The 23073-nt window shown below is 41.1% G+C and overlaps 1 protein-coding gene across 1 annotated transcript in view; it reads right to left on the bottom strand.

Moving 5' to 3' along the window:
• Positions 1-1825: 1825 nt before the first annotated feature.
• LOC114683572 (serine/threonine-protein kinase D3-like) overlaps positions 1826-23073 on the bottom strand; it is a 71755-nt gene continuing 50507 nt past the window's right edge. Inside the window, 10 exon segments of the mRNA XM_028857892.2 lie at positions 1826-4423; positions 5191-5276; positions 7702-7969; positions 9466-9564; positions 10110-10271; positions 13144-13250; positions 15068-15140; positions 17115-17167; positions 20758-21034; positions 22656-22733. Coding sequence (XP_028713725.1) covers positions 4250-4423; positions 5191-5276; positions 7702-7969; positions 9466-9564; positions 10110-10271; positions 13144-13250; positions 15068-15140; positions 17115-17167; positions 20758-21034; positions 22656-22733 — 1377 coding nt within the window. The 3' untranslated portion in view covers positions 1826-4249.

Here is a 23073-nt window from a genome sequence, read left to right as displayed (position 1 = left end):
CTCTATTTACTTTTTAAAAACACATGAGCACTGGTTGGTTTGTTGGAAACTGCAAATACGGTAAATGGCTATTTCCAGGGATCTGAGTCATCAGCTCTGGATATTATTTTTAAAAAAGGGAAAAGCCGTATATTCTGATAGAAGAATCTCTAAGGTTTAGTAAATAGAAGAAGTCAGACGTGAGTTTCTACAGTTATGATCCTGGTTTTGCTGAAGGAGACAGTTAAATGAATATGCTAGTATGACTTTTAGTTTTCTGTTCTCGGTGTGCACAGGCTGAGAACAGATGAAGGACTGAACAGCTGGCAGGGAATCAGCAGTGAATTCCCCAATCTGGAAGCAGGGATCAGAAGGTTTACACATGCTTCTGTGGATTTAAGTAAAGATTCATTCTAAAATTGTGAAGAAGTAATAAAAACCATAGTTAAAATAAAACAAAACAAAACCTCTGCAGCAATCTGACTTGTACTGAAATGAGAGTTGAGAACAATACAGACCAGCCAGGGATAATTTCCTAAGCCGAGTTCATTCTGCTGTATTCTCAGATCAAGACAAATTTCAGTTCTGTAATACACTGTCACCAGCTGGGTCCATGGAACTTTTATATTACTATTGTAAATAGGTTGTCTTGGGAAGTATTTACCAGCAACACAACCCTCTGAGGCCAGAGGAAGCAGTGTTGGCCGTTCTGACCTCATGGTTGAACTGGACTGGAGATTCACTGGCAGGGTGGTGTGTCACTTGTTTTTATTCCCGCAGCTCAACTGAGAACACTCTGTATCTTAAGTCTATAAAGGAAAAAATGACTGGGGCTTCATTTAATTCGTGTGTGTGGGATATGCACATTTTGGCTACAGCACCTACCCCGTACTCACATTTTGGGCATTGCATGTATGTACATGTGGAGGTTGGCAGACGGTGTCTTTTCTTCTGTGGCTCCCCACCTTAGTTTCTGAGGCAGACAGCATCTCTTTCTCTGAACTCATCACTCTTTAATTTGGCCAAAGCTTTCTCATCTCTGCCCTTCCCTGGCAATGTCCTGCTGGGGTTCCGGGCACGCTGTGGTGCCTGGCTGTGTGTGTGTGTGCCGGGATCCAATCTGAGGCGTTCCGGGCACGCTGTGGTGCCTGGCTGTGTATGTGTGTGTGTGCCGGGATCCAATCTGAGGCCCTCTGTTTGTGCAGCAGGCGCTCACCTTCCAAGCCCTCTCCCCAGCCCGATGTCCTAGTGTTTAGGTGCTGTGCAGCCTTAGGCCATTATTCCTAACTGCTCTGTTCCATGTAATTCCATTCCTACAGCCAGTTTTGTTTTTTGTTTTCAAGGACTAGACTAAAACATTTGTAAGATGAAAATACCCACAGTTGGCTCCTCCCAAATACACAATTGTTTTTAGCTTTTAGAATTACGAGGGAAGAGTCTGGTAGTGCCTTCTATCTCATTCTATCTCTACTTCTTCTATCTCATAAAATTCTAGAAATTTATTTTCTATATTAGACATTTAATTTTTCCAAGTCTTCTGGTAGTTGCAATAGTTCAATATCTGGAGTAGTCACTGAAAAAAAGTTGAATTATCATTATTCTTCACACCTGCATTCCAATAAATGAACCCTCTAGATAATTCTCTCAAATGCAGTATGCAATTGAAATGACTTTTTGAGAGGTTTTCTTTGAAGGGGAGGTAGTTAAACACAATCAGTGTTCATGCAGCGTTGGCCCTATTTACAAAACTGTCCTATTACCCGGGCCCAGGGAAAATATTGCAAGCCAATAAAACTCTCTTGGGAAACTTGTACTAGAGACTAGCTAAGGTTTTCACATAGGAAAGTATAGTGATATAGAAATACATTTTATTATCAAGTTTTAAGAATATTTACAAAAAGTGGGATGTAACAAAAAATATAAAATGTACTAAACAGTGTCATTATACACTACTTTGAAAATTATCACATGTTTCTAAGAAACAGTTAACTTTTTATGCAAACACAACTTGGCTTTAAGACAAAGACAAAGGTTATGCAGGTTACACAGTGGAGTAGTTACTCAATGCCACACTATCTGACAGTCTCTCTCTTTAGACAGCACAGGCCTTCAACAAAAACAGAGTGCAATTAATCTCACGGCTTGTAAAGCCTGATTATAGCAGGACAGCAACCCAACAGTCACTCCAGGAAGCTTCCACCTCACACAGTAAAGCCACAGTGGGATGCAGAGTGACACGAGACTGTCCCATCGTGTACATGTTGGTCAAGCAGACCTTCCGGAAATGGAGTGAAATCACCACCTATCACAGGGACAATCCATTCATAGTTTCTTAAAATTACTCTTCACAACTGCTGGATAAGAACAATTACCGAGATATGTGCAAAGTCTCCTGGAGATACTTACAGATGTACAGTACATCATCAATGGCTGGGACAGGTAAAAGGGACTGGGGACATAGGCCTGGTTCAAATCCATATTCAAACTCTATGAACTTTTAGCAGCCAACCTTGTGCCTCAACTTCCTTACATGTATGTAGTCATGTGGCTTGGCTACTGTGAGGACAGTTTAAAGCATAAAGACTTACAACACAGGCAGCCTGTAATGTCTCTGTTTCTTCAAGGATGTTTTTAATTTTCGGTAGATTCCGAGGCTGCTTTCTCATCCGCAAAGGCACTCTCAGTCTTGGTCCTACTCACACACAAGACCGCTCTCCTTCGCCACCTCAGACTCAGTGTAACTGACAACACCGAGTTCCAGACTGTCAGAGACCTTCACACATGCCCATCTTCATGGCCACACCGAGGAAGGCAGAGGCAGCAATTTATGTTCTCCATTTACAGACTGGGAAACTAAATGCTTAGACAAACTGTCTCCTGCCCAGCCCAGCAGATCTAAAAACCAAGAAGCTAAGACTCACACCCAGGTTCTCTGACTCCAAATCTTTGCTCTCAGCACAGAAAAGGAACAACAACAAAAACCCTATTCTTGGTGACCAGTGAGGATGAAGAGACAAACGCTACTGTATTTCCTGCAAGAGGATGGTCCTGGACCCTTTTCTTTGGGCAAAGCACAGATTGGAACATCACTAATGTGAAAATCTCAAAGTGCCTCAGAACCCCAAAGTTTCTAGATTTTGGAGGATTTCAGATTTATAATTAGGGATGCTCAACCAGTGGAGGGTGCAGATCTTTCAGTGTCTGGAAAGCTGAAACCTTTCTGGTGTACAGGTTAGGGATACTGAACCTATATTAAGAACCATTATAAAAAGCTGGCTGTGGGAGCTGAAGTGTAAGAAATTCTTACTCTTCCTTCATCTGCTGTACTGGTACTATGGTTCCACCCCAGTGATGTCTGACTTCAAACCACCTCCCCAAACTGCTCAAAATAAAACGCCAATTTAAAACTTCTAGATATTTGGAGGCCCCACCCAAAGGCTAAGGGAGAGGGAAAAGATACTGCTTGCTGTATAGCGACATTTACTGACCCTGTACCAGCTCTCCTTTGAGTCTGTATTTAGTTTTGTCTCTATTCAACTCCATGTGAGGATCAGCTGCAGAGCTGTGCCCACTGACTGCTGGCATACAACCTCCATCACGACGGTGTCACCTGAGAACATATATGTGTGTTGAGCGGCAGAGCTGAGTGGTGACCAGCTCTACCCACACTTGTCACACCAACTGTCCAATTATCCCAGTGGCTACTGCAACAGAGAAAAGGTGACAACTTTTATGTCATACAGACCAGGTTTAAAGATACAGCCCCCACCAGGATCCATTTATAGGGCTCCAGGAAGGATCAATGCCCCCAGCAGTAGACAGATATTAGAAGTCCTTACAGAAAACCATATATTGTTAGCCTCAGAGTCACTGCCTAACACAAACCTGTTGAGTAATCAACCTTATAAACAAGAACTAGACAGTCATAGGCTTTTAAAACAAATGATGTAACGACAGCAAAGGAGAGATAAATTAAGTGCTAATTCACATTGTCCTAATGTGAGGATTAAGAAAAATTACAGAACCAGTTATTGCTTAGGCTACAAAAATTTCTAACAAGTTTCATTCTGATTTTCTTATGTGATTTTATTACTCAGTTTCCCTTCATGTACCTACTTGTTATGAGCTACAGTATTGGTGCCACCAAGCTGTTCTAGTCCCTCATGACTCTGCCTCCTCACCATGACAGCCTGCAGAGAGCAACAGTTAGGCAGCAGAGTATCTGGTCATGAAATGAAACCCTTCCGTACTGAAGTCCGCTCGCTGATCACTAAGGATCTTCTTCCATATCATCTGGATTGGGGGCCATAATGAAATGCTTTGGGTATTCGAGGTTGTGTGTGTACGCGTGGATTTCCCAGCGAGCGTCATCACTTTCGTGGGTAATGTAACGTTCTCCAATGCGAGTTTCAAATTCTCTGAGGTCAAGCCAAGTCTGGTAATCCTAGGAAAAGAAAATGATTACGACAAAATACTGACAGACCCGTTTTGTTTACAACCTTAGAGCCACAACTGACAACTCCTCAGTTCCAAGTGTATTTCACATTAGCAATGTTAAAGATAAATCTTAAAATCTAATGTCTCTATAAAGGAAAGGAACTAGTTTCTGGAAAATTCTCTTAAGGTTTTTGAATTAGCTAATAGTAATCACGAAGACATTTGTTCTATACTGCTTGAGGCATACAACTTACTGTTCAAAACAGGGGAAAGTGCTTGAATCTATCAACAGGCTAACTTACTAAACGGTGAGCCCAGAGGTGTGCTTGTTTAATGCTAAGTCTACGCTCCTGTTTCCTATAAAATCGTTGCACAGCTTCTCTGCTCACTCTCAAGTGTGGATTTTTGTCTTGAGACAAATCTCTGAAATAACTCATGGAGGAATCAAGCCAAACATAAACCTTTTAGTAGATGTTTAAAATAAAATATATTGAATAGTATGCCATGTTAACCTTTAAAAAAAGAAAAAGGAAAGAAAAAAGATATGAATGCGCCAAGTCCTTAGAAAAGGCTCAGTGTTTCAGTTCATGGATGTTTAACTGACTTCAATGACAGGCTGCACAACTTCCAGAGGCCCGAGCCATGGCACAGGTAAGGACTAAAGAGGGCCTAGATTATCCCAAGCAGTGTGCTGAACCTGCTGCTCTTTGAGTGGTTTCATTAGTGAAGACAAACGCACAGGAGGCTAAGATGCAGAACCCTTTTTTCCTTTACCTGTAGCCAAGGATGACTAAGAGATTTGTCAACACTGAAGCGTTTTCTCATCTTCACTTGAAGCAAGTTGTTTATCAAATCAATTGCTAGATGAAAAGGCAAAATTAGATACATGAGTTTGTATACACAGATACAAAGCTGTGATTCTGCCTGCAGGAGGGCATGGAGAAACTTTTGCTTCTCTATTATACAAAATTTAACACAGGGAAGTGACCCATAAATGCTTCCTGCAGTAAGTATGAACACCAACTTCTTAGGTTAAGGCTGCAGAACAGAGTATAGGTTACAAGAATACACTGAAGCCAGATGGGTAAGGCTGATAGGTACTAGTGACATGGTCTATTTCTAAACTATGCTGTACCTTGATTTCCTCATCTGTACAATGGAACTGTTGAGAAGAGGAAATCAGTTTAATATAAGTCTTAGACTGTGTTTGGCACACAGGTGCTAAGTATTCATTACTGTTATTTGAGGATGAACAAAACAGATTCTGATTCCAGATGACCATTCTTCCAATGATACCACAATGCTCTCTCTTCCCTGACCGGTCTGAAAAGTGGCATACGTCACTCTTCTACAGCTACATTGAGAAGGAAGAGGCAACAATAACAGAAGTTCAGGTTTTAGCAATCAGGTTAGGGGTGACTTTGTATTCTTGGTGAAAACTTAGCACATTTTACTCAGTTATTTGGAGAAATTGAACCACTACAAAATCAAGGCAACCATAAAACTACACACTGACCACAGACTATATAATGACACGTTTGGAATATTGAGAAAGAAAGCCTACTCCCAACTTGCAAAGGTTTTCCCCAAGTACTTCATTAACTTCCGTGTTTCAAATTCCCCCCACCCCTTGTCTATCTTGTCAACTGGGTTCACTGTCTGCATTAATTTCAGGAAGTGCTGAGTCTGAATCTAGGCTGCGGCCAAGTGAATGACAGGAGAGGTCTGTGGCCAGACTGCCTTTAGAGCTCTATGACAGCTTTGAAGACCAAAATCTCCCAGTGGACTTCAGCTTTTTTGTTACAAAGTGAACCTGGCAGGCTGCTGTCTTTTCTGTTGTTCACAACACTCCTTCCACGTCAGTGGGGTATTTATCAAACTGTCATCCGGCCCAGTACGTTTGGAAAGGTAAGAAAGACCCTATTCATTCAATAGCTGGCTAAACTTGGGTGGGGATATTCCTTAGCACTACGAGGGGACTGTTTCCTAAGGATGGCATACTCCATCAGTAAACTAAAGAGGACCAACCTCATTCCCCTTCCCTGTCTTTCTCCCTGCCCCTTCCCCAAGAAAAGGTCTTGTATAAGGCTCTGAAACCTCCACAATACTGGAATTACTGGCATCCGCCAACAGTCCTGGCTGATTCTTGACATGTTCAGAAGCAGGCATTACAAATTAAAAAGCTTTCACTAGTCATGAACACTATAGCATGAAGCTTCCTGGTAAAAGATCGGAAGGACGGAAAACATGAACCGCAGATAACAAAAGCTCATTCTAGGTATAAAGCACAAGAGCTAAAAATGTCTAATCAATCTGTACTGAGGACTGGAATAACTAATTACCAAAACATATACTTAAGAAAAAATGCCCAGGGGGCTGGAGAGATGGCTCAGAGGTTAGGAGCACTGACTGCTCTTCCAGAGGTCCTGAGTTCTATTCCCAGCACCCACTTGGTGACTCACAACCATCTGCAATGAGATCTGATGCCCTCTTCTGGCCTGCAGTCATACATGCTGTATACATTATAAATAAATAAATCTTAAAAAAAAAAAAGAAAAGAAAAGAAAAAATGCCCAACTGTTAGCCTATGTAGACCTTACATAGCTTGGAGGAGGGGAGGGCAGGATGACCCACAAGTCAGGAGGTCTCTGAAGAACTGCAGTGGTGAGGGGGAGACCTTGTTGGCAGGAGGAAAGACCTAAGCGAGATTCGGAAGAGTTTAGAAGAGAGTATACATCAGTTTTGTGTAAGAAGTAGGGGTGAGGCTCAAAGGCGCTCCAAGGGCCATATCAGAAACCGATAGCGGCAGTGTCGTTAAAGGGAAGCCAGAGGATGAAATAACTTCCCCACAGATGGCTCGGGCCGCAGCCCCCGAGGAGCCAGGGGCAGGCTAGTGAGCAGCACAGGTAAAAGATATTATAGTCGTTTCTGGATGAGGCTGCTGGAGCCGGGGTGACTGCTGTGCCTAAAAACTATGAGAAAAACAGAGACAAAGAAAACAGCTTAAAAGTAGAGTACTTGGCCTTGCATAGTGGTGCACAGAGCTCTGTCAGTTCAAGGCCATCCTGGTCTACATGGTAAGTTCTAGGCCAGCCAGAGCTACAAAGTAAGCCCCTATCTCAAAAATAAAAAGTAAATAATAATAATAATTAAAATAATAAATACAAGTAGAGTTCTCAAAGACTGGTAACAGATTAGGGAAATGAAGAGGCAGGGTGACTTGTGATCACAAAGATTTTAGGCTATTTGCGAAACTGAAACGTAATTCTTTTTTTTTTTTTTTACCTTCACTGGAAATTTCTCGCCATGGATTTGGTGGGTACATAAACGCAGCATTTTGGATTTGGTCATTTATATCTTCATCTTCATTGAACGGAAATGTGCCGCTGAGGCTCACGTAGACGATGACTCCCACTGACCACATGTCTAGAGAACGGTTGTAGCCTTTGCTCCTGAGAACCTCGGGGGCTAAGTAGGCTGGCGTCCCCACCACTGACCGCCGGAAGGACTTCTCACCAATGATGCGTGCAAACCCAAAGTCACACAACTTCACCTGGAAATGGACATATCAATACTTGTCCCTAGATACTCTCAATGCACTTAACCAAGGTACTAATTCTACACAAAGCAGTTACAGACAGGGAAACGGAAATACCATTTCCCCAGAGACGGACAAATACAACTACAGCTCTTTGATACTCCAGTAGTAGGAAGAGCTATCGTAGTGCACAGTTTAAAAACAATTTGTACTCTATCTTCCAGACTCACAGAGCAAAGGTTCAGTTTGGTTGTTTTGATGAGATGGATGGAGGGTGCTGATCTTTGATCCCTCGTAAGGGAATCCCTTTTCTATCCTCTGTAAGTAGGAATTTTATTTCAGTTTTGAATCCTCAGTGGACTCTCAGTGTCTGGGCATATAGAAGTACTCAATAAATGTTTTGCTGCATGAAAAATAAGCTACAGTATTTTGAAGCATTATTTTACTGAATCTTAGAACAGTGGTTCTCAACCTGTGGGTTGTAACCCCTTTGGGGGGTCAAAGGATCCTTTCACAGGGGTCACCTAAAACTATCAGAAAACACAGATACTTACATTACAATTTGTAAGAGTAGCAAAATTACAGTTATGAAGTAGCAACAGAAATAATGTTATGATTTGGGGTCACCACTACATGAGGAACTGTAGTAAAGGATCACAGCATCAGGAAGGCTGAGAACCACTGTCTTAAGATTCTGTTGCCAAGGATGCTACCTATCGGCAGGTAAGGACAACAAGGCTCACAGATGACAATGTGGACAGGAGGAAGGCTCTGAGGAGTAAGTGCTCTCTACACTGATGGAACTAGAGACTCCAGCTGGTTCAGTTGAATGAGGTTACGCGGGAAGGTGCCCACAACCATCGCCATGTTCTCCTCAGGAAGTGTTCTGAAAGTAGGATGGGCTTGGCAGAGCTCAGGACACATTTTAGACGATGTTAGATTCTGGTTATTACTGACTGCAGCTATCCTGAAATGCCAAGCACTTCCCAGAGGAAGTGCCATGATTGACACCTGACTTAGGAAAAGCATTACCGTCAAGTGAGAGAGAAGGGATCCGATGTCTACAAGAGCACAGTACACACAGACACTGGAGGACACAGGGGGAGACACATTCAAATGCTGCTTGCCGTTTCTAGTACATGTCATACGGCACATGTCTCATGAATAATATTTTCTGCATCATAACTGCATTTGGTGACTCTTCGACTCAGATATTTGAAGTGCACAGATCTTAAGTGTGTGGTTGTGGGCCATTTATACATAATTAGAACCCACTCCCCCAAAAAGCCCCAAATTTTATTTCTTCAGACCTATTTATGTCTAAAAATGTTTTAACGGGCAAGAGCAATACACTAATAAAGCCTGACTTTAAATGATGTGGCTACCGATTCAAACTGGCAGTTACAGACTCCAAGGGTATGTACTTGGTGCTCTGTTTTGTATTAGGAGGGTGGTTTGTAAATGTCACCAACTCAAAATAGTTCTTAATCAGGTTCTGGAGAATGTCTCACCTGAGGAAATGGCTCTGCTGATGCAAGCAGCACGTTTTCGGGCTTTAAATCACAGTGCACGATATTCTTAAAGTGGAGATTCCTCAAGGCAACGAGTATCTGTTAGGACAGAGGTCGTGAGAGGAGAGACTGAGCGCAATCGGAGCAGAGCGGCAGGCAAGCGTGAAAGGGCTGCGATGAACCCAGTGCTTTACATGCCAGCCCAAGACAAGCTGCTCCTGCAGAGCACCCACATGGCCGCTCCCAACTGTTTGTAACTCTAGATCCGTACGATCTGATGCCTTCCTGACCTCCAAAGGCAACACACACACACACACACACACACACACACACACACACACACACACACACACACGGTAGACATATATACATACAGGCAAAACACTCATACACATAACAAAATTTAAAACTGAGTCTACCCTGGTAAAGGGCTTTTTAAAAAATGCCTAGAAAATCTACTAAACTCCAATATGGCTTCTTGAATTGTATGATAATTTCAAAACTCCACTATATTTAATCAAGATGTAGCTAAAAGTATTATTGTTCTCTTTTATTATGATTACTAATGCTTAATCTCCCAATACGTACACTTGGTGCCATTTAATTCTCTTAGTTTTACTGGCTTTAAGGTAGAGTTAAAATACCTGTGTGACCATGAATTTAGTAATTCGTTCTGGAAGTCGACTTTTTTCACTGGACAGAATCATCTCCAACATATCTCCATGAAGTTTTTCCATCACTACGAAGACTCGTTCTGGGGTTTCAAACATACACTCCAGATTTACGATCCCAGGGTGGTGTAGATTCTGAAGAGAAGTGGCAGGGTGTTTGGATGATCAACTTGAGTAGAGAACTAATCTTACCATGAAACCACCTCAAATCCTGCGATGATTATATGAATATACACAACAGAAAGAGAAAGAGTTTACTCTCACCCTCCTTAAAGAAGCTTCTTTTTGCATTAGACGGAGACCATTACAGAACAGGTCCAAATGCAGAGACCACGGAGTACCCAACACCAGACGACACACCCACAACCAACCCTATGCTGGAGGCTCAGAACACCGTGGCGGGGCCAGAAGACCAGGAAGCCTGTTGTAAGATAGTTTCTGCTATACATGACAGGGAGGCTGCATCCACGGAATTTCAATAGTACAGTTGTCTAAGCAAGACCCACAAAATGACACTACCGGGTGACAGGCCAACACGGATGGGAGCCATCTCAGAGGGCCACCCCTACAGGAAGAGCTCCAGACAAATAATGACTGCCGGGAGAGGGAGAATCAGTCTGCCACAGGGGTGAGCCCGAGAGAGCCAATCCCAAGCAGTGAGCCCTAAACACACATACACATGAAACCAGCAGATTTATTTATAAATTTGCAAGCAATAATAGTGAATAAAAAATTTAGAAGGTAAACTAAAAGCATATAAAATAAAAACTACAAGACTCAGGTATGCTCCCCAATTGTGGGCTGTTTTCAAAGTCTTCTTTTCAACAAGAATGTCTCTGTATTTTAAATAACCAGCTTAGGCTGGCTACTTTACTTTTACACACTCACCTACCTCACACCCACAGAATTGACACCTGGATTTACCGCAGTATTTTCTTTACTAATCCCATTTCTAATACTTAAAAATTTCTTCTGCTTTCCTTAGCCATTCTTTTTATACACATTTATTTGTGTGTGTGTGTGTGTGTGTGTGCGCGCGCGTGCGTCTCAGGGTACATATGGAAGGGTGGCTAGAGTATAATTATAATAGGGATTCCTTCAATCGATGTGAAAAGTTTATGTGGAATGCTCACTGACTAAATCTTATAGAACCAATTTCAGTACGTAAAGTATGATTTGAAAATTTTGTTTTACAAAGTATTTGTGGTATAAGTTCACATTATACTCTATCTTACATTCAAAGAACATTAAAGTTCATCTTTAAACTATATATTTATATACATAGAGGTTTTGTTAAATTTACACACTGCCAAGAAAGACCTAAAGTCACAATTTTGCACACACACACTCCTTCCCTCAAATAAATAAGTTCATATGAAAGCAGTGTATCTGGAGACATCCTAAGATCACCTAATATGTAACATTGTTATAAACAACCAGAATTCACTATGTGTGTTAAATGAAAATTCCTAAATTCAATACTGTCTGTCATCAAAGTCAAAGTGAAATCAATCCATTGATATAGATCCTTATTTTTATTGTTTTACATATTAGTTGAACAGCAAGATTTCAAAATTAAATAGGAAAAGACATCAACAACACACTCTCATACCGAGCTTATATAAATGTTACTAATATTCTACCTAAAGTTAGCTTTGTTGGAAGCAGGGCTTGAGATGAGCTTAGTTACTAACTGACCAGAAACTCTGATTATCATTCCTCTGAAAACACGAAGTGATGACAACATCAGAAATGTATCATTGATCATTTGCTTAAACACTCTTTCCTTCAAGGAAGCCTAAGTACACGGGTGTTTCCTTTTTTTTTTTTTTTTTGTTTTGAGACAGGGTTTCCCTGTGTAGCTTTGGGCCTTTCCTGGATCTCGCCCTGTAGACCAGGCTGGCCTTGAACTCACAGAGATCCACCTGGCTCTGCCTCCCGAGTGCTGAGATTAAAGGCATGTGCCACCACTGCCCCGCAGTTATTTCTTAAATAACATGCAAAAGCCACACAATGAACTAATGGGTATTTGCATATTATTATTATTCACAACATTTAGCAGATACAACAATCAAGCTAAATTTCTATCTTCTAGATAACTCCCAAAGGAGATAAAGACATTAGGTTAAAAGAAAAACACAAGTACTTTATTTTATGTGATTTACATTCTTGCTACCGAATCTTTCAAATATATTTTAACAAGTTGAGCATGGTGGTACGTATTTGTAATCCAGCACTCAGGAGACTTCAAGCTGGAGAAGCACCGTGAGAATGAGGCTATCCTGGGCCATACAGCAAGCCATGGTGTTAATAAAACCAAAACAACAAAAATTCCAGATAAATAAAAAATAAACATCACCAAACTTGTAATGAAATAGTGCAATACAAATAACTTTGAATTAATAGAGCAACATAATTAATAGAACAACTTTTAAATCAGTGTTTATTTTAATGGTCATTAGTATATTCATGTCATTTCTGAGACTTTTTTTTTTTTTTTTGAGATTTATTTATTATGTATACAGTATTCTGCCTGCATGTGTCCCTGCAAGCCAGAAGAGGGCACCAGATCTCATTACAAGTGAGCCATCATGTGGTTGCTGGGAATTGAACTCAGGACCTCTGGAAGAGCAGTTGGTGCTCTTAACCACTGAACCATCTCTCCAGCCCCATTTCTGAGACTTTGATGAATAAAATAATGACATGATAAAAAATACAGCAGAAGCATCAGTATCCCTGAATGAAGACTAGATATTTCCTTTATTATCTTTAGAGATTTCACTCAGAAAAAAAAGTTCTAATCAAACTAGTATTACAGAATAAAGTAATAGCAGTTCCCTTTAAACTTTTAAACACTATGGTGATCTTACAAAAAGGACCCGTACTGTTCGGTATTCCAAAGATCAAAACCAACCCCGAAACCTGTCCTCATCTGCATCATCTACAATGCTCACTCAAAACTCATGAATCCACATGCCAGCCTGTGTCAGCCATTTTAACTGTTTACCTGTAAAATGGCCACCTCATTGCGGAGCTGACTCTCTTGCTTTGTGGGGAATCTCATCTTGTCAATGACTTTAATAGCCACGTCCCTTCCAGTCTTTCTGTGTTTTCCTGTTAGAGAACAGAAAGAATCAAACTGGCCGCTGTAACAAACAGAAAAGCTTCACAGGAAGTTGTGCAGACTGAAGTTTTAGGTATTTCCTCTTGCATTTTCTGTTGTTCATTTTCTTTTCCACAGTCTAAGAAATGAGATGCTTTCCTCTATAGTACTGCTCCATAATAAAGGCAATTTCATGACCTGAAATGGCATAACATCTTCATGAACTTGCTTGCTGAGAAGTAATAGACCATGTTAAGTAAGTGAAAGTTTTTAAATGCCCTGACCAAGTCTTCTGAGACTGTCAAGATGGAAATATTTTATTTTAGGTCCACTAAGTCAGCAGAGTGATTAAGTATGTTATACCCTTAAATTCCAGATCTCTATATTCTAGGTATAAAATAAGTAGGCAGCAGTATCTCATCCAGTAATTAAGATGAATTAGTTACCTTTGTTTATTAAGTGGGGTCAATGTCTAAATGCTATAGTTTAAGGGGTGAAAGCAGCAGGTACATTTATTTATTAGCTCCAGTTAACAGGCATGTGACTTGTTCTCTACTAATCTATTAACTTGAAAGTTACTCACAACTCTTTCAAGGACGCAGCCCTAAAAATGTGACTAATTGAAAAGACTAGACAAACAGGGCATGTTTGGTAAGATGCCACCAGTACTTCAGACCATTTTCTTTTCTCTCAGTGAGGTCTTCTGGATATATCACTAGTCTAAAATGGACAAATTTGAAGTTGTGAACCAGTGTTGGGCCTATGTGTACAACCCACACATTTTCTGTGTGAAACGTAATGGCAGATACTGGGAATACAAGGAAAACACAGACATCTCTAAGCCTACCCCAAAGTTCTGTAGGAAGATGAGAGAAACCCAAATGTCACAGGCACTACGGCAGGAGGATGCCCCTTATGTGGCAGGAGGACCAAGGAAGCACAATGCAGTGGAGAGGTGGGATGGGGAGAAAACACAGTAGAGGAAGCCCTTCAGAAGAGGCACACAGGATGGAGAAGGTGCAGAGGTGAAGGACAGAGGCATGCAAACACGACTGGAAGAAATCAAAAGGAACTGCAGTTAGAACAGACGTTACACAAGCAAGGAGAGAACCTCACAGCTTGCATACTCTAAGAACAACGGACAGGACCCACAGACAGTGGGCTTCTGTATGCACGAATGCTTCTCTGTATGCACGAATGCTAGTATCAGATGTTGATTTTCTGAAAGGTTCACTCCAAGAGTGGTGGGAAAGAAGGGTCCGACTAAAGGAAGTAAGGAATGGCGAAGGTTTGACGGTCCATCTTGAATTATAGCTTATGAGGACTTTCATGGACACATTCGTTTTAATTAATTCCAGTAAGTCTACGAGCAGTGCAATTCAGTCTACTACTAGCTTCACCAGCAGCTGTCAAGATATTGAGGCACACTAAGCAGTTTCATTAGCATCCTTAAACACAGAGCAGAGTGAGTCTGGACACCTGAGAGAAGTCAGGTCAACAGAAAATGAATGCCGTCTTTGCAGTGAATGAGTGGGGTACACACTTCAGTGAACAGTCCACACAACCCAACACCAACACATCTTTATGAACGATCTTCAAGAAGAGATAAAGACTATTATAGAAATAATTTCCTGATTCTGTTACTTTAAGAATCTTGCAACTGAAATGAAGGGACACTCTGTTTCACCACGAAGGACTTGTTTGAGAGGATGCAAACCAGCCTTTGGGGAAAAAGGAACGTAAACAAAACTATGAGCTACAAGAGTAACAGCCATCTTAATATTTTACAATTCAGAAACTACACATATAAAAGGCTGTAATTGCTTACCTCCATAAACAATGCCAAACTGGCCAGAGCCAAGGACCTCATCTGCAAAGATCTGGTAAACACTGCTGATGTCCTATCAAGAAAGAAAGCCAATACCACCAATGTCACTGACTCAAATACTTAATTAAACACATTTTAATTTTTATGTTACAGCAAAAGTTTTCTATGCTGATTCCTAGAGGTTGCTGGTCAACCAGTTTGCCTAATCAGTGAGCCCCAAGCTAGTGAGAGAGAAAACACACACACACACACACACACACACACACACACACACACAAGGTGGAAGGCGCTCGACAGGAAAGAGGCTCGAGTTTGCCTAGGCCCCTACATGTACACGTACACCTAGACCCATATCCAAAGTAAACACCTAAATTCATGCTGGGATTGAGATGTGTGTGGAATTCTCACAGAAATCCACTCAATGCTCCTCCATCCAGCCATCCATTTTTTTTTGGAGGGGGGGGCGCTTACTGTTTGCTGCTCTCAGAACATTCACTGACTTGGAGTGGGTAGTGCCAGAACTGCATTATGGGTATGACTGGTGAAAGACGAACATTAGCCCATTTGGCATATCCAAAGTGTCAACCTCGAAACAAACACCACTGGATGTGTACATACAGATATGTTACGTTGTAATGAAGGTTTTAAAGGTTGTAAGGATCATTTTGTATAGGCTTATCAGCCTCAATTCAATTTTTAAGTGATCGAATTTTGGCTCTAATCAAATTAGACAAGGGACATTAAAGGAAAGGAGGCCCAAGTCGAGTCTTTTCTCCTGAGCCGTGCATGCGCAGATCTTTAGGCTCCTGTTTTCTCTCACGTTCCCGCGGTTCCCCTTTCTTTCCTCAATATGGCATCTATTCTGGTCATCACCAGGACATGAGACACAGGGGTTGTTACTCCTGATGCTTACGATCTCTTACTGACTAGAAATTCATTCTCAACTTCAGTCTCAGAAAGCTGCAGACTTATGTCAGAAAACTGTAACAGCTTACACTCCAGGTGAAAGAGATCTTTACAGAGGACAACACAGATCAGTTTTCTAGCATCTTTCTTTGTTTCTTTCAGTCTGATCCAAGAGGTGGCAAAGTATGGCTCCTGGCTCTTTCTCTATGGCTTAATCCATGGTTAAGTTTTTAAAATGACTGGACAAATCAAAGTAATAATTTGTGATATGTGAATATTACATGAGATTCATATTTTAGTGGCCACAAATTTATTAAAATAGTCATACTCGTTCCTGTTATATATTTGCTACAGTGGACAAGTTGGGTAGACTCTACCATGTAATTGTTTACTACCTGGTCCTTTACTGAAAAAGGCTGCCACATTACCACAAAAGCAGTTTACACACAGCAGTCAAACTTAATCTCCTCACCGAAGGCCCTCCTTTTCCTGTTGCCTTCCATTTGCTCATCCTGTTCCTGTCCCTGTGTGAATGGCCCCCAGCTGACCCCTCAAGACTGTGTCAAACCGCATTCCATCCTCTGAGGGGCACTCAGGTCGCACTTGTCCTTAGGAAGCCTTCTCTGTGGACCAGGATGAAGTAGCCTTACCTAACAACAGAGCTTATCACTGTGTAGTATTCTCATGTCATTTTTTTTTTTTTTTTTTGGTTCTTAGAGATAGGGTTTCTCTGTGTAGTTTTGCTCCTTTCCTGGATTTCACTCTGGCCTCGAACTCACAGAGATCCTCCTGGCTCTGGCTCCTGATTGCTGGGATTAAAGGCATGCGCCACCGCTGTCTGGCTTCATGTCATCTTTTAAGTGAAGAAATTCTTATTTTTATGATAAAAAAAAAATCTACTCCAGTTTCTTACCTAAAGCAGGGACAGCATCCCCATGAAGTTTAGCCTAGGGACAGCATCATTACTAAGTTTAGTTCAGGGACAGTTGAACTTTAGGGACAGCATCACTACAAAGTTGAGTTTAGTATCTTAGCAACTGCTCAGTACTTGGGGGCATGACTTATACCTGGTAAGTCTTTCACATTAATTTCATTATTTTAATTAACCAGTCTGCACATATTGGATATAATTATTGCTTACCACATTCTCCTGGACCTGACAGTTAGATACGGAGATACTGGTAGCCAGATCTTCTGTAAAACATAAGAATGAAATATGAGAAAAGCATGAAATCATTAGTATATGACTTAATATTACTTACTGGCATGAAAACCAATAGCTTATCAAACTTTAAAAATATATCAATACAGATAATATAGTCACTAAAATGTTATATATAATACTAATCCATCAACAAGAAACTTGGTAAAATAAAACATGACACATTTATACAAAATAATCGTCTAAGTATGTAACAAACAACACAGATCCATAACTATCCAGTCAGAAAACTAGTCATGATGTCCTATTAAGGACGGTTGTTGGCATGGCTCCGTGACAGAGCATTGTGTGTGAAGTGTGAGGCCCCGGGTTCAATCACCAGCACTCCTAGGAGCGAAAGATGAAAAAACAAGTCATATGGTAGCAGGGTCTGAGTTCAAACTAAGAATGTTACTTCTGGGGAGCGAGTGATGTAGGCCTGGGGATGAGGACTGTAATGTTTGTGTCTCTACACTGCTTATGTTGTTTTAAAACAGGAAAAGCATGAATCAGGAGATGGCTCAGTGGTTAAGAACACTGGCTGTTCTTTCAGAGGACCTGGGTTGGAGTCCCAGCACCTACAGGGTGGGCTCCCAACAACATGTAGCTCCAGTCCTAGGGGATCTGATATCCTCTTCTGGCCTCTGAGGGCATCAGTCACACATGTAGTACACAGACATACACGCAGGCAAAACAGCCATGCACATTTTTTTTTTAAAGCTCTCATAACTTTCATTAGAAAGTTTAAATTAGATAAATTTACACAGTGGTATTGAAATATGCCTTTTTATGTATTAGAGAGTAGGTAAAAGAAATTTATGAAAAAGATGCCATCGTGTATGACCTTAATTTTGTAAAAGGAAAACTAAAACAATGTATCCTCCCAAGTCCTTCCCCAATTACAAAATCTATAGTTACTGACAACAGTCTGCTGAGGACAGAGGCAGGACTGAGATGGGATGGATCTTTCATGTGTCCCGAGGACTCTCTCAACTCAAATGACATATTTCTACAAAGTTTCCATGAGTCACTATGGTAAACAAAGAAGGTAATAAAAACAGGGAAACATGTAAACAAGCAAAAGAACATTATTCAAGACCGAACTCCTCTAGACAACCCAAGAAACAAAATACCAAGTTTCTTTCACAGGTCTACATATTAAAAATAAGACGTCACTAATATAAGCAAATTCTTCATCATAAATAAGAAACATGGGTCGGGGGATGGCTTAGTGGGCAAGGGCATTTGCTGGGCAAGCAAGGGAATCTGAGTTCAATCCCCAGCACCTATTTGGAAAGGCCAAGGGTGGCCTTAGGAAGCTCTGTGAGGAGCAGAGACAGGAGGATTATGGGAGCTCGCTGGCCATTCAGTCCATTGGAGAGGCTAGCCCTTGTTTCAGTGAGAGATCCTGTCTCAAGGGAATAAGCAGAGAATAAAAGAAGAAAAGACTTGATACTCTCTAGTTTCCATAGGTGCACCCAGGTACATATGTACATACGTGTACACACACACACACACACACACACACACACACACACACACACACACACACCCTATGAAAAGCCCTATTTAAAAATACTAAGCCAATTCAAAACTGTTTAAATTCATATTTCCTATACTTTTTAGAGACTCACTATGTAACCCAGACTAGCCTGGAATTGAGATCTTTAAACAATGATCAAGAGAAGGCCCATCGACAGAATTAGTGTGCCTGCCATTGCTTTTCTAGCGGTCTGCTCCCTAGTTTCATTGTTCTCTCTCAATGGCCTCTCCATCTACAGTTTCCGACTGGTTGTTACACAGGTCGCCAGAGCAGCAGAACAGGGCCACTATAACTTAAGTGTTGGGCACTATGTCATGTGCATTATGTGCACTTATTATTCATCCCACTTTAGATGACAGAACTCAGAGCCCAAGATCACAGAGCAAAGGAAGAAACAGCACTGAGTCTACGTTCCCCGTGATCTTCACCCTACCTCTCCCCCAACCCCCTCCGCCCTGAGACAGGGTTTCTCTGTAGCTTTAGAACCTGTCCTGGATCTCCCTCTGTAGACCAAGCTGGCCTCGAACTCACAGAGATCCGCCTGCCTCTGCCTCCCGAGTGCTGGGATTAAAGGCATGTGCCACCACCACCTGGCTACATCCTTCACTTTTAACTCCTATGATTCTGCCATAGAGACTTTTAACTAAGCCTTTGGATATTAAAAAGAAAATGTGTGTGTATATGTCTCTATTATTCTAGGGGAAGGGTTCTTAGTTTTGATTAAATGTTAATTTTGTTTAAATCTCCCCCAGAATTTAAACACTGTTAACTATCTCCATTTATCTATCCTTCCTCAAGTCACACTGAACACCAAAGATGTACATGATTACAACCTTCATCTTTTTGATTATACCTATCTCCCCCGTGAAAGGAAGACTACTTCCTCCATCTCTTCATTTACCTCTGCCTACCCTACTCTTGACTACAGTCCAAATCCCAAACCTAATTTTCTATTAAGAAGCCTCTACTTTTCCTATTCAGATCTGTTTCTATAGTGAAGCATTCCTTATTTTGGTTCTGTACTGTATTTTGCTACTACCTAACACCCATATATATCATATTCCCTTAAATAGCTTTTATTATTTCTTTTTTGAATTTCAGTTCAAGGCCTAACACAATGCACAAAACAGCTACATAAAATAATACAGGTAAACTGAGATAAACTTTATTTGGTAAGGAGTTGTCCCTTATTTCAATATAATGAATGAATATTTCTTTATAATTCTTTATAGACATAATTACAACAAGGTAAAAGTGGTATTATACTATAATTTATTTACTATTAACTATTCATTCAACCATTATTAAATTTGGGTTAATTTATAAGTTTTGTTGGTATAATACACTTTCTTTCTTTTTCTGGGACAGAATCTCATTATGGTCCTGGCTGGCACTTGCTTTACAGACCAGATTGGCCTCTAATTCACAGATCCACCTGCCTCTGCCTCCCCAGGGCTGAGATTAAAGGTGTGTGCCACCTTGGCCGCCTCAGTATCTTTTTAATTTCTCTCTTGATTCACTTAAAAGTAGCATCATTCTGACTTAACAGATTTTATGTGTATAACATAAACACAGTACTTTATTACTGGTTTCTATGCCACCATGAAATAAAATACTAATGCTTAATGTCACGAGACTTCATGGATGCTAAGCACTGTAGCACTGTTCTTTGTCTGAAGTCTGGCTCCACTTAACATTAACAACCCTACAAAGTAGCTACTGTTATGGAGAGGCAAGAGTCCCTGTCTCGGGTTGGACAGACAGCAGGCTGGTAGATGCAGACTTTAAATGTGAAGAGACTAATTCTGTAGCTAGCTGTGGATATACACTGGAGCCATCATTCATGTATGTATTCATGTATATGTATATATGAACAATATCCAGTTAACTTCATGAAAGTATTAACTAGCGGTATTGGCTATTAAAGACAAAACTTAAATATTAAAGATGGAAAACAGAAAATGATTTAAAGAAAAAAAGCAGTCACACAAGTATATCTACAAATGCTTAAGACAGGAACCAGCAAGGTGTCTCACTCACTGTGGTCTTTCCCTTGACCTGGAGAAGTGCAAACACTTGCTTGAGGAGTTACGGGCATGAGGGCCTGGCGGATTGCTTTCTCCCAGCTTTGGGCTACGTCGAGTCCAACTCCAGTGGCCGCGAGGACAGGGTTGTGAGGGCTGCTCCCATTGTCCTCCCCAACAAAGTACACCACAGTGTCAGTGATGATCTCAAAACAGTGTGGGTTACTGCCTTGTGAGATGCTCGTGAAATCTTGTGGGGAAGATATGCGGAGAATTTCTGAAAGTGGAATTTCCTGCAATAAAAGTTAGGCATTGAAAAACTATGTAATTTATTATTACTATTATTGTTGTTGTTATTATTATTATTATTATTATTTTTGAGACAGGGTTTCTCTGTGTAGTTTTGGAGCCTGTCCTGGATCTCGCTTCTTAGACCAGGCTGGTTTCCCATTCAGAGATCTGCCTGGCTCTGCCTCCTGAGTGCTGGGATTAAAGGCGTGCACCAATGCCACCCGGCTTGTTTTTATTTTTTAAATATATTAAAGCATCAAAGATAAGCATTTTTATGAATGACACTAAGACCAACACAGAATATGGCATATGGATTACATTATGGTATGTCTGCCCTTTTTTTTTTTTGGTTTTTCGAGACAGGGTTTCTCTGTGTAGCTTTGTGCCTTTCCTGGATCTCACTCTGTAGCCCAGGCTGGCCTCGAACTCACTGAGATCCGCCTGGCTCTGCCTCCCTAGTGCTGGGATTAAAGGCATGCGCCACCCCCGCCTGGCTGGTACGTCTGTCTTCAGTGACTTGACTGTCTAGTAACGCTAGAGGCAGGTCACAGGGTACTAGACTCAGGGCATGGGAGATGGTAAAGCGTTAGCCGGGCAAGCGTGAGGACTGGTCTGATCCCCAGGGCTGGAGGGTGGCAGGCAGGGACAGAGGGGTCTCAAGGAGACCACTGGGTGGCTAGTCCATCCCAAACAGTGAGCCCCAGGCTTAGTGAAACCCCATCTTAAAAAATAAGGTGGCGGGGCTAGAGAGATGGCTCAGTGGTTAAGAGTACTTTCTACTCTTGCAGGAACCCGGGTTCAGTTCCTAGAACTCACATGGTATCTCACAATTACCTATAATTCTAGTTCCAGAGAACGCAATGCCCTCTTCTGGCCACTATGGGCACCAGGCATGCACATAGTGCACATACATACATTCAGGCAAAACACTCATACACATTAAAAAAAAAAAAAAAAAAAAAAGTCTTACACTTCAAAAAAAAAAGGTGGACAAGAGAGGAAGACATCTGATATCCACTTCTGGTCTCGCATATGTACCTTAATATGCACTGTGTGTACACAGGTATACATGTATGCGCGCGCGCGCACGCACACACACACACACACACACACACCAAAGGAAGAGGGATTTGGGCTATAGCAGATCATTAAAATGCAGGCAGAGAAGCATTTAGGAAAGGCAGTTTGCCTCCATACCCGACACTTGTCAACATCAATTAGCCAGTGCTACTCAACAACTGTGTCTGGAGACTGTTCTTCTGCAAGCAGGACCCTGAAGCTGAGCAAGAAAAAAATGACGGCAGAAAGAGAATCTTGGGCAGTAAGGTTGCTTAAGCATTCCTTCTAGTCTATGTGTTGCCCTCAATTACTAATTATTTAACACTTAGTCCAAATATTAGGTCAGAAAACATACATAATTCCTCTTTTTTGGTGTGTATGTGAAATGGAGGCCAAGGGCAGCGGCTTCAACAAGGACCTAACAAAGACCTCTGTAAACTCTAGTAGGCAGATGTAATAAGTATAGTCACATAAAAATGAAGTTAGCCATATACAACTTTACTGAACCCAGAAAATACAATTATCACAATATTTTAACATTTTATAACAATGCAAAACCCCTACCTTATAATACTTTGATCCGGATTCATTTTGAAACAATGTCAGACATTTGCTGTCGAGTCTCCAATAATGCCTCTTTCTCTATTAAAAACAGAAGTTAGGAAATGTGGTTCAAAGATTTTTCCTTCTAAAATACTTGCACTTTTCCTTTAATACCCATTCCTGTATTTTGAGTAGTTTTGAATAATGGGGCTTAAAAATTTCAAAATATAAAAAGGAAATCTAGTGAAAAGTATGACTCTCAGTGACTCCTATCCCATTCCTTACGTGGTTACATTTTGAGGGATCCTTTGATAGACATTTCTGTATGCACACATTAATGTCTGTTATTCACATGCATAGATTTATGTAATTTACTTAGATGCTAAATTTCTAGACGTTGTCCAAAGATACACAGAGAGCTGGTCCCCCGAGCACCAGC

This window comes from Peromyscus leucopus, chromosome 22, assembly GCF_004664715.2.
Source record: "Peromyscus leucopus breed LL Stock chromosome 22, UCI_PerLeu_2.1, whole genome shotgun sequence".
In the NCBI taxonomy this organism is placed as follows: domain Eukaryota; kingdom Metazoa; phylum Chordata; class Mammalia; order Rodentia; family Cricetidae; genus Peromyscus; species Peromyscus leucopus.
This window is presented reverse-complemented; position numbering and strand designations above follow the sequence as displayed.